The following is a 16022-nucleotide window of genomic DNA, read 5'->3' on the forward strand; positions in this document are numbered from 1 at the left end:
GCGGCTGAACAGTGAGCGACACACTCAAACTGTTTTTTTTAGATACAAAAGGCCCAAAACTGGATACTACAGAGATTTGACCCGTGGAACTGCAAAACCACACTTCTGTTTCTGTGGCCTATACCAGACTCTTTTCAACAGATATATTTGTGTCTGAAAAATCAGAGACACACTTTTTTTTTGGGGGGGGGGACACCAATGGGTTAATAAGACGGGTATTTGTACAGTGTGAAGGAGGAAAAAAAAAAGAGGATTTAGATGAAAAAAAAGTATTTTTACTGGCCCCCGAGACCTGGAGCTAAGTCCAGCAATTTCAGAAACAGGAGCACACAGGACTGTAATGCAGCGTTTGCTGGTATAACCACTGCGTCTCCTATACAGCCTGCCTGCCTAATATCTGGGATGGATATTAGTCCTGAGAAGGACTGTTTGTTTGTTCTGGCAGCCTTTACAGACCCTACATTAACTATTTCGCAGGATAAATCTCTCCCTAGCTCAGCAGCGCTGTCCCTACACTGTCTAATCCAGAGCGACTGTGTCCAAGATGGCGGCGCCCAGTTTTAAATACTCGAGGTGACGCTTTTCGGCCAGCCAATCACTGTAATGCCCACAAACAACATGGCTGCGGCATTACAGTGACTGGCTGGCAATCCCTGCATGTTCATTGGCTCTGTAAAGAGCGCCAAACGTGCAGGGCGGAGACCTGAGCGCCTGCCCGAGTAACCTAGAAATGAACGGGGCGGTCCTCATGTGAGCCAGTTTCTTTGTAGCGCTTGATGGTTTTTGCAACTGCACTTGGAAACACTTTCAAAGTTTTCCCAATTTTTCGCACTGACTGACCTTCATTTCTTAAAGTAATGATGGCCACTCGTTTTTCTTTACTTAGCTGCTTTTTTCTTACCATAATACAAATTCTAACAGTCTATTCAGTAGGACTATCAGCTGTGTATCCACCAGACTTCTGCACAACACAACTGATGGTCCCAACCCCATTTATAAGCCAAGAAATCCCACTTATTAAACCTGACAGGGCACACCTGTGAAGTGAAAACCATTTCTGGTGACTCCTCTTGAAGCTCATCAAGAGAATGCCAAGAGTGTGCAAAGCAGTCATCAAAGCAAAAGGTGGCTACTTTGAAGAACCTAGAATATAAGACATATTTTCAGTAGTTTCACACTTTTTTGTTAAGTATATAATTCCACATGTGTTAATTCATAGTTTTGATGCCTTCAGTGTGAATGTACAATTTTCATAGTCATGAAAATACAGAAAAATCTTTAAATGAGAAGGTGTGTCCAAACTTTTGGTCTGTACTGTAGGTGTTCAACCCCAATGTGATCCTGGTATAATGTCCCCCATCCTGGTATAACTTCCCCAATTCTAGTATAATGTCCCCATTCTGGTATAATGTCCCCCATTCTGGTATAATGTCCCCCATTCTGGTATAATGTCCCCCATTCTGGTATACCGCCCCCCATTCTGGTATAATGTTCCCATCCTGATATCATATCCACCATATTGGTATAATGTCACCATCTTGGTATAATGTCCCCATCCTGATATAATGCCCACCATGTTGGTATAATATCTCCCATCCTGGTACAATGTCTCCATCCTGATATACTGTCCACCATGTTGGTATAATGTCACAATTCTGGTATAATGTCTTCCATCCTGGTATAATGTCTTCCATCTTGGTATAATGTCCCTCATCCTGGTATAATGTCTTCCATCCTGGTATAATGTCTTCCATCTTGGTATAATGTCACCCTTAATGATGTCTATTATTTTTTACATATTACGTTTATTATAGAGCATAATAAGGGACATTAAATTTGCAGAAAATAACTTCTGCAAAAATCAAATTTCCTGGAAAAAGCCGCACGATCAGGCGAATTCGAATTTTGCCGCTCATCTTTACTTGATACAAAATATCTAAATGGCATGAACTTTAAAAACTATCTTTTCTTTTTACATTGATTACTTTTTTGTACACATGTTATGCTTTTGATGTTCATTTGTATACATTATGCACTTCATACATCTCACTACATGATTGGTACGAACTAAGGGCATCTTGCACGCCAGAAGCACGTCAGGTTTTCTGTTCATCAAGTGGGGCCCTGTTTTTGAATGGATTACCAATAAAGAATTTGTAATCATTTCACCAATGGATGTGCCGAAAATTTCTTTTTTTTCCTGTCCGCATATTTTGCTGTACATACTTTCACTGATCTTATAAAACCTGAGTTGTAATTATTACCCTTCAAAAAATATATTCACTTTTTATTTCATTTTATTTTTATTTTAATACAAATGTTATTTTTATTCTTCTCCAGCAACTGGAATAAAGGAGAGCCAAATAACATGAAGACAGAGGATTGTGTTGAATCTCATGGAAAATGGAATGATTTAGGCTGCGCTGTTGAACGGAAGTATGTTTGCAAGATAGGACACTGGTGCTGATACTTCACGAAGACTGACTGTTACATCAAACTTTTATTACTCCTCTTATCTATGAAAAAAAACTAAATTATCTCATTTCAAATGAGAACAAAAAGTGGAGGAAGGAGGAGTCAAAGTTCCTCCCATCAAAGTTTTTATCCTCTTAATATATTGCAGTCATCATATTATACAGCACTGTGTACTTACAATTTCTCATTCTGCCTTTCTACCCAGATAATTCTTCTCTTTTCTCTGCTAAGTGTAGAATCAGGAAGTCTCTTTTCCCCTCACCCAGACCCAGCTGCATGTAACTTTCCTTGTTAAGATGTTTTTGATTGAAAAAGCTTTTGAATTCAGTAATTGTGACCTCTTAATGTTCTAAAATGACGAGTTACAGTTCTTTACAACCTGTAAAATGTTTGGAAACTCTGTTGTGCATAATAATTTGGAACAGTGCGTTTTGAGTTTTTTTTTAGTTTTGAAATAAAAAAAAAAATACTGCTATCATTGGGATGTTTGTCCAATAAAATGTGATTTAGACTACAACGGTTGATGATTTGAATATTATTCAGACTCATTTAAATCAACCTTTTAGGAAAATCTGAGAAAAATAGTATTTGCATAATAATTTGGAGCACGATGTATATCATTTATTTGAACAATTGGTACAAGTTGTACAGAGGGAGGCACCACTCCTGAGATTACTAAGATATTGAGGCGATCAGAAAACCATCAAAAGTTTTGTTACAAATAGTCAGCAGGGTCGCAAAGAAACGTGTTGAGAAAAAAGAGACGCACATTAATTGACAAAATTTCAGAAGAATCAAATGGGAAGCGACCAGTGATTGCCCACGAACATGTCAGAGCAGCACTAATAGATTCATGGAAAGAAAAATTCCAATGTAAATGTAAAAATGCAACTTTATTCATCTAGTTAAAAACTTCATAATTTTCACGTGTGCAAGATACTAGCAAACAACCTGCACTTGCACATGTGAAGATGATGTATGTGATGAAGTATGTAACCAGATGTTTTCATGTGTTTTTTTCAGAGAGCATCACTCTCGTACTTCCTGGAGGATGGTGCTTCCTGGATGATTAACAGTTTGGACCATCGGCATTGTTGTGCAGCTAGCCCAAATGGATGATTAACAATTTGGACCATCGGCATTGTTGTGCAGCTGGCCCAAATGGATGATTGACAGTTTGGACCATCGGCTTTGTTGTGCAGCTGGCCCAAATGGATGATTAACAGTTTGGACCATCGGCATTGTTGTGCATCTGGCCCAAATGGATGTTTGACAGTTTGGACCATCGGCTTTGTTGTGCAGCTGGCCCAAACTTTACACTCTCCCATGCTACAAGCAGAAGCAGCTTTACCCTTGTAGTATCAGAGGAGCTAAGGGGCACTGAAGATGAAGATGGGGAGAACCAGCGATACAGCGAGTTCAAGAGCAGCGCTTGCAGGGTGTATGGCAAAAAGCTTGTAAGCGTTGCACTCTTTCCTTGTGAACTTTACAATTTGACTCATTTATATTGATGAGAGAAGAGAACCCCTTTACTTCAGAGACTTTTTACAACGCCTTGGAAATTGCAGCATTTTTGTGAAGAAAAATAGGGACATAGTTCAGATTGTTCTGTCTGATTTACTACAGTTTTTCATTCAGAAAGGTGTGTAGCAATTGCACTATGATATGGCATATTCCAGGTCTTTTACTAAATCTTTCAGGTTTATTGCCTGATTATTTGGTTTGAATAGATTTGTTTTCAGTGGTGAAGATATATGGAGTATAAAGATAGCAATAAACTCAGGCCCTTCTGACACATAAGAAGACACCCGCAATATAAATGGCATAAATCTGGTAGAGAGCCTAGTACAGGTCTTGCATTAGGGCCAGTAGCTTCATGTAATGCCTCTCCTGTGTATATAATGGATCTCAGCACATTTTTATCTTTTTGCAAATATAAAACAAGTTATCTATACAGTTTCGATCGTTCCAAGGTCCTGATTTAGTTTCTCCACAGTGCTCACGGCTTGAATGATAATTGGGCTCATTCACATCCCAGTTGCTGTAAATAAATCAAAGAGAACAAGCATTTAATTTTAACAAATTTGTAATATAAGCCAATCAGTGGTAAAATTCCAAAAACTCAATCCATGATACTTCTGATCCAGTCCATTGTTAGGTTACTTAAAGGGGGGTGTCCCACAAAGTATTGTCACTAGGGGTCTGACTCACTGATCACAAGCATGGTCCAAAAGTCTAATGTGTAAATTATGCATTAGTGAGCATGTGCGACCACTGCTCCACTAACTGTCCATTGAAGGGAATATCCAGGACTATTTTATTTTTTTTCTTTACTATGGACCTAAAAACTAACAGGCAGGTAGTTGCTATCTATCTGACCATTCTACCTGGCACCTGCTCAGTGCAGTCCCCGAATGCTCCTGACGGCGATTCAGCTGCTCCACATCAACAGGGCAACTCTTCCTGTTGATGGGGTGTGACTGCTGACATCATGCTGATTGACAGCTGGATTTGCGCTGCCTAACTACAGAAAGACAGCATGATTTTGGTAGTCTGTTGGGGGTCTCGCCAACGATATCTCCATCAATCATATATTCATAATTTATCTTGGGAATATGTGATAAATGTTGTTGATGCGACAGTCCCGATTTGTGATGTTATAACCTTACACTCTTCTCAAGCATAATGTTTAAGATGATGATAAGAAGAGATGATGCTTAATTTGTGTTTCTACTTCTCGTTTGTCAAGTTGTTGTGTCTTTATAGTTTTATCCATATGCTATAAAATGTTCACACATGTATTATTCTGAAGGACATGCATTAGAGATGAGAAAAGATTCAAGTTATTTTGGTCTAGTTTGGTCCTCTTTGGTATGATGTCGCAGGAGCCAAGTAAGCCACAGAGGTATCCAGGAATGCCTAGCAGAAGATTGCCGTGCAGAAGTGAACACTTTCCTGGTCCAGCCGCCACTGAGGACCAATCTTGGCATCATACCAGGATATTTTGTATCCTTCTGCTCATCTCTGCCATGATTACCATGGAGGCAGTCACCTATTGGTACAACAGGGTACATGGATTTGGCTCAGGTTGACCACTTCGCTTAATTTAAAGGACAGTTAAAACCTGTAGATTTTTCACAATCGATGATGCTAGTCAAGATAAATATAAGGGCTCAGGAGAAGATAGCCAAACAAGTACCAAAAAATATTAGGTGGAAAGTTGTGATGGTGTCAATCAGTGCAAAAAAGGGGACCTTATTTTAATCCTCTTATGTGCTCCTTTGGTTCATACATATAAATTTTTAAATTATGTTAAAAAATGTAAATTATTTCTAACCCATTGTCTACTTGTAAGAGTATGTTCCTAGGGAGGAGAGCATGTAATTAGTGATTTCTGTAACAGTTGCCATTGGCAGGTGCGGGCAGATGCCACAGCAAGCAATTTTCAACCAATCAGTTGAAAAGTTTACCCACTTTGAGAGACTGGCGCCATGTGTGGCCTAGGAACCACGCTCGTGAAATGTTGTAGTAGATAAAGCGCAAAGAGAGTGACACAGAGACCTAGCCTCCACCACTGGAACCAATATCATAGTAACTGTAGACTGGGAAAGGAGCTCACCACACCTGTTAATCAGATAGATACCTGTACCCCATCCTCTAACAGTGCCACTTACTACTCCAAACTTTGGGGGGAAAGTTGTGAACCTCTTCAGCTGAGCGGGAACCACCAAGGTTCATACTTTTTGTAAGTAAATTAAGAACTTGTGTTTGTACCTTAAACCCTGAGGTTATGTCTTCCTGTTGGGACCTCTTAGTACTAGTACACGAAACCTTTAGTACTTACGTAAACGTGACTTGTGTCCCATCCAGCCACTTCCAGACGTGAACTTCTTTAGCGTCTCGCCTCAGTCCGATCCAGTATTTCTTACCCGGCGTAAATAATTTCTTCAAAGACTCCTAGAAATATGAGTGTTTAAATAATGCAGTGTTCAATGACATTTTTCTCATACAAACTGGTTTAAATAGAAACATCCAATATCTTTAATGTTAAGTTAGATCTTTTTTGACTATATATATTGAGTAAGGGTTAGTGAGGTAAGCAGTGTTAATTCCTCTTAACCTACCTATTTTATTTCCAGTTTTCACAATATATAGACACATAGAAAGAGTTGCAAGAAAAAGTAACTCTGGGTTTACACTACTGTTAGTCAGCACCGGGACATGGATACTACTGTCACCAACTATGTACTGAGCAGTTACTGAACAAATGCCGGCTACACCTCTCTGACTGATAGCTGGCAGGTGCAGTGAGGAATAAAGTTAATTTCCTCCCTGTAGCTGGGCTTTCAGAGCAGCTGCACAGTTTTAGAATACTATAAACCTGCAGATTAACCCCATATGTGCATATTAATACTGCTTTGGGACATGACAAGTTCCCTTTTAAATTTAGAGTAAGATGTCCTGTATGTGTGCACAAAGAATAACAGTATTTCTGGACATTATAAGCCTTATATCCTGTATTTTGCTTCAGTTTCCTCTCTGCAGACTTTTTCTCTATTTTTAATACCCATTGCAGCACACAGAAAAAAGGGATTTCCGCTCTTCTTGCTCTCTGCAGAAAGAGCAGCAGTATCAGCAGCAGCATGTACTACATTTATCATTGTACTAAGCAGTGTGGCTGTGAATTCAGCACTAAAATAAACCTAATTTACTAGAAGCTGCAGCTCAGTCTTCACTGTGCTGAGTCCTCCTCACTCCTCTTTTCACTTCCCTTTCCATAGACTTCAGCATGCTGTGTAAGCTGACACCTCAGTGAGTCAGTATTAGAAAGGAGAAGAAGTAGCTCATTAGTGCAGAAAAAAACCATATTCCTCTGATAAGATTGTAGCGCCCCGAGGGTTCGGCCGCTACAGGGGTATTGCACCTCTGCCAGAGGTGTGGTATTCCACTCCCGGGTAAGGATGGAGTATGGACCAGGGCTCAGGTAGCTGCATGCATCACACACACCCCATTTCCGGGGGACAGCTCAACGGTGCTCCCATTTAAACAGTAATGCAGGCACGACAGACCATGTCCCTGGCTGGAGTGGGGAGGGGGAGGAAAACCCAGTGATGTAGGAGCAGAAGGGGACGGTTTCTGAGCGTAGGTAGGAGCTCATTGGTTGCTGGTCACCTGAGCTCACACTCTAGGGGAAGGTATAAAAGGTGGGCACCATCTTGGTTCTGGGTCTAGTCAGTGAGAGGAGAAGACAGGGAGCGGAGGCTCTGTAGGAGCCCAGCTCAAAGGCAGGCCTAGGGTGAAGGCCGGAGCCAGGAGAAAGGAACAGAAACAGAAAGGAACAGAAACAGAAAGGAACGGAAAAGGAAGAGAAGTACCCAAAGTGTAGAAGGGCTCAGAAACAAGAAGGCAGAAGGGACCCTAAGGACCAACGTGAAATCGGGTGACGGGTCAGGCAAGAAAAGGGTACCGGATCCCAAATTGGTGGAGGCAAATAATCCTCAGCCAAGAACCGGAGGTCGTGATCATCACTTGGTGCGACCCCCTGCTAAACCTTGCTAGGAAGGCACCATATAGGATAGCGGGAAACGGGGCCCACGTTTACCCGCAAAGATCCGCGGCAGCTGGACAAAAGCTTGGTCACTGGTGGGGCACGAGCCAGAGGAAGGATAGAAGGGAGTCCTGTGCCATACTCCTGAATTGCCTGGGGGTTGACCGAGCCCCTCGCCTGGTGGACACAGCACGGCTTGGGCAGTCACTACCGGTACCGAAGTGGCTTGGAGTATACGAACTGTGAGTAAAAGACCCTGGACTGCAACACGTTGTCTTTGTGCTTCTTACTTCGCCAGCACTAACGGTACTGGGACTCCCTGCACCATCGCCCCCACCATCTACTACATTGCCCTGAGGCTACACTCTTCCCGTGGGGAGTTATACTAACTCAGCTGCACACACCATCAGCCTCAGGGGACTGCCTTGCAGGGGCGGTTCATGATAGCCGCAATCCACGGGTGGCGTAGTCGGACATTACCTAAAATATATAAAAGACTGCCACTGGTCTGACCATCCTGAGCCACGGGACCGGGTCGCCACTACTACTCCCAGCATTGCCCTGAAGCCCGGTCCCGAGTGCCCCGCGGCCCAGGGGGCGAGTCAAGATATATTACAAAGTTTCTTAAATTAATTTTAACAATTTAAGTTTGTTGAAATACGTGGGCGTAACGATCTCGATTGCAGAAAGTGCCGGCCTGGAGTGGAGAGAGGTCAACAAGGCCTATGATGAAAGGAACACCATTCCTACAGTAAAGCATGGTGGTGGATCGCTGATGTTTTGGGAATGTGTGAGCTACAAAGACACAGGAAACTTGGTAAAAGTTGAAGGAAAGATGAATGCAGCACGTTATCAGCAAATACTGGAGGAAAATTTGCACTCATCAGCCCGGAAGCTGCGAATGGGACGTACTTGGACGTTCCAACATCCAAAACACAAGGCCAAGTCGACCTGCCATTGGCTACAGCAGAAAAAAGTGAAGGTTCTGGAGTGGCCATCTCAGTCTCCTGACCTCAATATCATTGAGCCACTCTGGGGAGATCTCAAGCGTGCAGTTCATTCTAGACAGCCCAGGAATTTACAGGAACTAGAGGCTTTTTGCCAAGAAGAATGGGCAGCTTTACCATCTGAGAAATTAAAGAACCTCATCCACAACTACCACAAAAGACTTCAAGCTGTCATTGATGTTAGAGGGGGCAATACACGATATTAAGAACTGGGGTATGTGAACTTTTGATCAGGGTCATTTGGATGTTTTTGGTTGTCATTAAGATTTAAAAAGAGAAAACACTTGGTTTGACAATAAATGGCTTCACCCAACCAATAACCATGAGTGGAGAAAAAGTTTTTTTGTTATCATTCTTATTCTCTGAAACAAGGCCCCGAAAATTCTGCCGGGGTATCTAAACTTTTGAGCACAACTGTATACAGTATATGTATATATATATATATATATATATATATATATATATATACAGTACAGACCAAAAGTTTGGACACACCTTCTCATTTAAAGATTTTTCTGTATTTTCATGACTTTGAAAATTGTACATTCACACTGAAGGCATCAAAACTATGAATTAACACATGTGGAATTATATACTTAACAAAAAAGTGTGAAACAACTGAAAATATGTCTTATATTCTAGGTTCTTCAAAGTAGCCACCTTTTTCTTTGATGACTGCTTTGCACACTCTTTTTGCATTCTCTTGATGAGCTTCAAGAGGTAGTCACCGGAAATGGTTTTCACTTCACAGGTGTGCCCTGTCAGGTTTAATAAGTGGGATTTCTTGCCTTATAAATGGGGTTGGGACCATCAGTTGTGTTGTGCAGAAGTCTGGTGGATACACAGCTGATAGTCCTCCTGAATAGACTGTTAGAATTTGTATTATGGCAAGAAAAAAGCAGCTAAGTAAAGAAAAACGAGAGGCCATCATTACTTTAAGAAATTAAGGTCAGTCAATGCGAAAAATTGGAAAAACTTTGAAAGTGTCCCCAAGTGCAGTTGCAAAAACCATAAATCGCTACAAAGAAACTGGCTCACTTGAGGACCGCCCCAGGAAAAGAGGACCAAGAGTCACCTCTGCTTCTGAGGATAAGATTATCCAAGTCACCAGCCTCAGAAATCACAGGTTAAGCGCAACTCAGATTAGAGACCAGGTCAATGTCACACTGAGTTCTAGCAGCAGGCACATCTCTTCAACAACTGTCAAGAGGAGACTTTGTGCAGCAGGCCTTCATGGTAAAATAGCTGCTAGGAAACCACTGCTAAGGACAAGCAACAAGCAGAAGAGACTTGTTTGGGCTAAAGAACACAAGGAATGGACATTAGACCAGTGGAAATCTGTGCTTTGGTCTGATGAATCCAAATTTGAGATCTTTGGTTTCAACCAACATGTCTTTGTGCGACGCAGAAAAGGTGAACGGATGGACTCTACATGCCTGGTTTCCACCGTGAAGCATGGAGGAGGAGGTGTGATGGTGTGGGGGTGCTTTGCTGGTGACACTGTTGGGGATTTATTCAAAATTAAAGGCATACTGAACCAGCATGGCTACCACAGCATCTTGCAGCGGCATGCTATTCCATCCGGTTTGCATTTAGTTGGACCATCATTTATTTTTCAACAGGACAATGACCCCAAACACACCTCCAGGCTGTGTAAGGGCTATTTGACCAAGAAGGAGAATGATGGGGTGCTACGCCAAATGACCTGGCCTCCACAGTCACCAGACCTGAACCCAATTGAGATGGTTTGGGGTGAGCTGGACCTCAGAGTGAAGGCAAAAGGGCCAACAAGTGCTAAGCATCTCTGGGAACTCCTTCAAGATTGTTGGAAGACCATTTCCGGTGACTACCTCTTGAAGCTCATCAAGAGAATGCCAAGCGTGTGCAAAGCAGTCATCAAAGCAAAAGGTGGCTACTTTGAAGAACCTAGATTATAAGACATATTTTCAGTTGTTTCACATTTTTTTGTTAACTATATAATTCCACATGTGTTAATTCATAGTTTTGCTGCCTTCAGTGTGAATGTACAATTTTCATAGTCATGAAAATACAGAAAAATCTTTAAATGAGAAGGTGTGTCCAAACTTTTGGTCTGTACTGTATATATATATATATATATATATATATATATATATATATATATATATAGTGGGGGAAATAATTATTTCATCCCTTGCTGTTTTTGTAAGTTTGCCTACTGACAAAGATATGAACAGTCTATAAGTTTAAGGGTAGGTTCATTTTAACATTGAGAGTTAGAATATCCAAAAAAAATCAAGAAAATCACATTGTATATATTAGATATTTTTTTTTGCATCCCTCTGGCAAACAACACTTAATACTTGGTGGCAAAACCCTTGTTGGCAAGCACAGCAGTCAGATGTTTTTTGTAGTTGATGATGAGGAGGAATTTTGGTCCACTCCTCTTTGCAGATCATCTCTAAATCATTAACATTTTGAAGCTGTCTCTTGGCAACTCGGAGCTTCAACTCCCTCCATAAGTTTTCTATGAGATTAAGGTCTGGAGACTGGCTAGGCCACTCCATTACCTTACTGTGCTTCTTTTTGAGTCACTCCTTTGTTGCCTTGGCTGTATATTTTGAGTCACTGTCTTGCTGGAAGACCCAGCCACGACCCATCGTCAATGCTCTTACTGAGGGAAAGAGGTGGTTGGCCAAAATCTCGCGGTACATGACCCCATCCATCTTCCCTTCTGTACGGTGCAGTCGTCATGTCCCCTTTGCAGAAAAGCACCCCAAAAGTATAATGTTTCCCCCACCATGCTTCACGGTTGGGACTATGTTCTTAGGGTTGTTCTCATCCTTCTTCTTCCTCAAAACATGGCGAGTTGAGTTAATGCCAAAGAGCTCAATTTTTGTCTCATCTTACCACAGCACCTTCTCCCAATAACTCACAGAATCATCCAGGCGTTCATTGGCAAACTTCAGACAGGCCTGCACATGCGCCTTCTTGAGCAGGGGGACCTAGCGGGCACTGCAGGATTTTAAACATTTAAAGCGTAATTTGTTACGAATGGTTTTCTTGGTGATTGTGGTCCCAGCTGCCTTGAGATCATTAACAAGCTCCCCCCGTGTAGTTTTAGGCTGATCTTTCACCTTCCTCATGATCAATGATACCCCACGAGGTGAGATTTTGCATGGTGCCCCAGATCAATGTCGATTGACAGTCATCTTGCATTTCTTCCATTTTCTTACTATTGCACCAACAGTTGTCTCCTTCTCACACAGCATCTTACTTATGGTTTTGTAGCCCATTCCAGCTTTGTGCAGGTCTATGATCTTGTCCCTGATATCCTTAGAAAGCTCTTTGGTCTTGCCCATGTTGTAGAGGTTAGAGTCTGACTGATTAATTGAGTCTGTGGACAGGAGTCTTTTATACAGGTGACTATGTAAGACAGCTGTCTTTAATGCAGGTAACGAGTTGATTAGGAGCGTCGAATTGGTCTGTAGGAGCCAGAACTCATAATGGTTTGTAGGGGATCAAATACTTATTTCTCACTGCAAAATGCAAAAAAATGTATATATATATATATATATATATATATATAAGGTACAGACCAAAAGTTTGGACACACCTTCTCATTTAAAGATTTTTCTGTATTTTCATGACTATGAAAATTGTACATTCACACTGAAGGCATCAAAACTATGAATTAACACATGTGGAATTATATACTTAACAAAAAAGTGTGAAACAACTGAAAATATATCTTATTTTCTAAGTTCTTCAAAGTAGCCACCTTTTGCTTTGTAAACTCTTGGCATTCTCTTGATGAACTCTGCGGTCCAGCTCACCCCAAACAATCTCGATTGAGTTCAGGTCTGGTGACTGTGGAGGCCAGGTCATCTGGCGTAGCACCCCATCACTCTCCTTCTTGGTCAAATAGCCCTTACACAGCCTGGAGGTGTGTTTGGGGTCATTGTCCTGTTGAAAAATAAATGATGGTCCAACTAAACGCAAACCGGATGGAATAGCATGCCGCTGCAAGATGCTGTGGTAGCCATGCTGGTTCAGTATGCCTTCAATTTTGAATAAATTCCCAACAGTGTCACCAGCAAAGCACCCCCACACCATCACACCTCCTCTTCCATGCTTCATGGTGAGAACCAGGCATGTATAGTCCATCCGTTCACCATTTCTGCGTCTCACAAAGACACGGTGGTTGGAACCAAAGATCTCAAATTTGGACTCATCAGACCAAAGCACAGATTTCCACTGGTCTAATGTCCATTCCTTGTGTTCTTTAGCCCAAACAAGTCTCTTCTGCTTGTTGCCTGTCCTTAGCAGTGGTTTCCTAGCAGCTATTTTACCATGAAGGCCTGCTGCACAAAGTCTCCTCTTAACAGTTGTTGAAGAGATGTGTCTGCTGCTAGAACTCTGTGTGGCATTGACCTGGTCTCTAATCTGAGCTCCTGTTAACCTGTGATTTCTGAGGCTGGTGACTCGGATAAACTTATCCTCAGAAGCAGAGGTGACTCTTGGTCTTCCTTTCCTGGGGCGGTCCTCATGTGAGCCAGTTTCTTTGTAGAGCTTGATGGTTTTTGCAACTGCACTTGGGGACACTTTCAAAGTTTGCCCAATTTTTCAGACTGACTGACCTTCATTTCTTAAAGTAATGATGGCCACTCGTTTTTCTTTACTTAGCTGCTTTTTTCTTGCCATAATACAAATTCTAACAGTCTATTCAGTAGGACTATCAGCTGTGTATCCACCAGACTTCTGCACAACACAACTGATGGTCCTAACCCCATTTATAAGGCAAGAAATCCCACTTATTAAACCTGACAGGGCACACCTGTGAAGTGAAAACCATTTCCGGTGACTACCTCTTGAAGCTCATCAAGAGAATGCCAAGAGTGTGCAAAGCAGTCATCAAAGCAAAAGGTGGCTACTTTGAAGAACCTAGAATATAAGACATATTTTCAGTTGTTTCATACTTTTTTGTTAAGTATATAATTCCACATGTGTTAATTCATAGTTTTGATGCCTTCAGTGTGAATGTACAATTTTCAAAGTCATGAAAATACAGAAAAATCTTTAAATGACAAGGTATGTCCAAACTTTTGGTCTGTACTGTATATACACACATATATATGTTATATACAGTATATATTCATATTTACATGTTGGCATCTATTGAAATACTTAACCTTGGAGATTTGGAGTTTATAAAATTATTTCATTTCTAGTCCTGAGAAATGTTTAGAGACTATATTATATTTTGTATGGGGTACAAACATATTTCTATATAGACTCTAGTAATGTTAATGGGGCCCACACATTGGAACAACAGACTAGTTTTGGGGTGCCCAGATCCAAAGTTTGCCCTGAGACCCAATGTTCTCTCGTTACACCATTGACATCAGTGACTAATGAGCAAAGGACCTGTGAAACCCATACTTCCAATCTCATCACCTTACCTGGAACACCTTTTGTCAATTTATGCGCAGTATAAGACATGAACAGTGTAATTGTCTGTGTGATAAGGGTCATCGACTTTTTTTATTTATTTTTTACTTATCTATTTAGCTGTGCACATGCTGCGGAAATTTCCGCTGCAGATTATCATTGCGGAAAAATCCGCAGCACTAACAATTATTTTGCAGAATCGCAGCGTTTTCGCCACCATTGACTTGCATTGGACTGCATGACATAAGCATCACTGCATCTGCACATGCAGATATCATGCGGATAGCATGCGGTTCAGTGTGCGGATGGTACCCGTGTTTGGAGAAGAGGAGACTCTCCTCCTGACTCGGGTACCATAGTATCTGTAAAAAAAAGAATAAAATAAAAAATAAATATTATACTTACCTTCTGATGGCCCCCGGTGTCCTTATCCGATCTGTCCTGGCTTGCCGGCAGTTTGCGGTGGTCTAAAAGGACCTGCCATGATGTCATTTAGTCATGTGTCTTTTACGGTCACACTATATAAATCCATGCTGTTTGCATGGATTTATATAATGTGACCAAGTTGTCAAGCACTTTCCAAGTGAAGCTAAAATCGCTTGGAAAGCGCTTGACAACCTGCATGCGGAAATGAATGTGAAAAGCGCTTCACTTCCGCTTGTCCCTGGCAGGAAAACGCATGTACAATCCGCATGTACAATCCGCATGTACAATCCGCATGTACAATCCGCATGCGTTTTTTCTGCCAGGGAGATGCAGAAACGCTCAGGAAAAATCCGGAGCATTTCTGCATCGTGGGCACATAGCCTAAAAATTATTTTTATAATTGGGTCAAAAATGTGGCACCATTTGGTTACTTGTATATCAATCTTTTGTTTTCCAGTACATTCAATTTTGAGGTGATTTGTGGTCATAAATCTGCAGATGAGCTCAGAAAAAGACAGATATAAGAGCTACAAACTCCCTGTCAGACCGTCTTAACTGATTGTCAGTGAACTCCTTCTGCAGCCAGAAATAGACAGTGTGACACAGAGGCCGTAAAAAGAAAACCGTGCAACATTTTTAATGCAAAAATTATTTTTTAGCATCAATTACATGCATTTACATGTTAAAAAAATAAATAATGTCCCAAAAGGTGGACAACTCCTTGGAGTTGGTCAATAACAGACCGAGATAGATAGATAGATAGATAGATGCCATATTTTGCAGATTATAATATGCACCAGATTATAAAATACACTCCGCCTCCTCCTGCTTACTCCACTGTAGGAAGTTGGCGGCGGAGGCAGCTGATGCTGTGGGCCCAGACTGGTAAGAGGTGGTGTCCGGCAGAGGTAGGAGTGGGGGGATGCTGCGGGCCCCAGGTTAGTAGGAGGTGGTGTTTGGAAAAGCCCCCGGTATCCAAGTTCTTGATGCCGAGATCTCAATCTGTGCATGCGCATCCGGAGGCCATTTTCCCGGAGTCCACTGCATTGAAAAGCATGGAAAGTGTGGGGGCTTCGGACTTTCCCAAAATGTCTGGAGCACCCGCACTGCCGAAGACCCCCTCCTACCAGCATGGG

At 41.6% G+C, this 16022-nt stretch overlaps 1 protein-coding gene across 1 annotated transcript in view; it reads right to left on the minus strand.

Moving 5' to 3' along the window:
- Positions 1-4383: 4383 nt before the first annotated feature.
- The window catches only part of LOC141167328 (uncharacterized), a 73675-nt gene continuing 62036 nt past the window's right edge, over positions 4384-16022 (minus strand). Inside the window, exons 12-13 of the mRNA XM_073654750.1 lie at positions 6320-6432; positions 4384-4516 (exon numbers count right to left, since the gene is read on the minus strand). Of these exons, the coding sequence (XP_073510851.1) occupies positions 4384-4516; positions 6320-6432 (246 nt within the window). The remainder of the gene's footprint in view (positions 4517-6319; positions 6433-16022) is intronic.

Source organism: Phyllobates terribilis, unplaced genomic scaffold (assembly GCF_046119375.1).
Source record: "Phyllobates terribilis strain yellow unplaced genomic scaffold, ASM4611937v1 Scaffold_11__3_contigs__length_659146591, whole genome shotgun sequence".
NCBI classification, from domain to species: Eukaryota; Metazoa; Chordata; class Amphibia; order Anura; family Dendrobatidae; genus Phyllobates; species Phyllobates terribilis.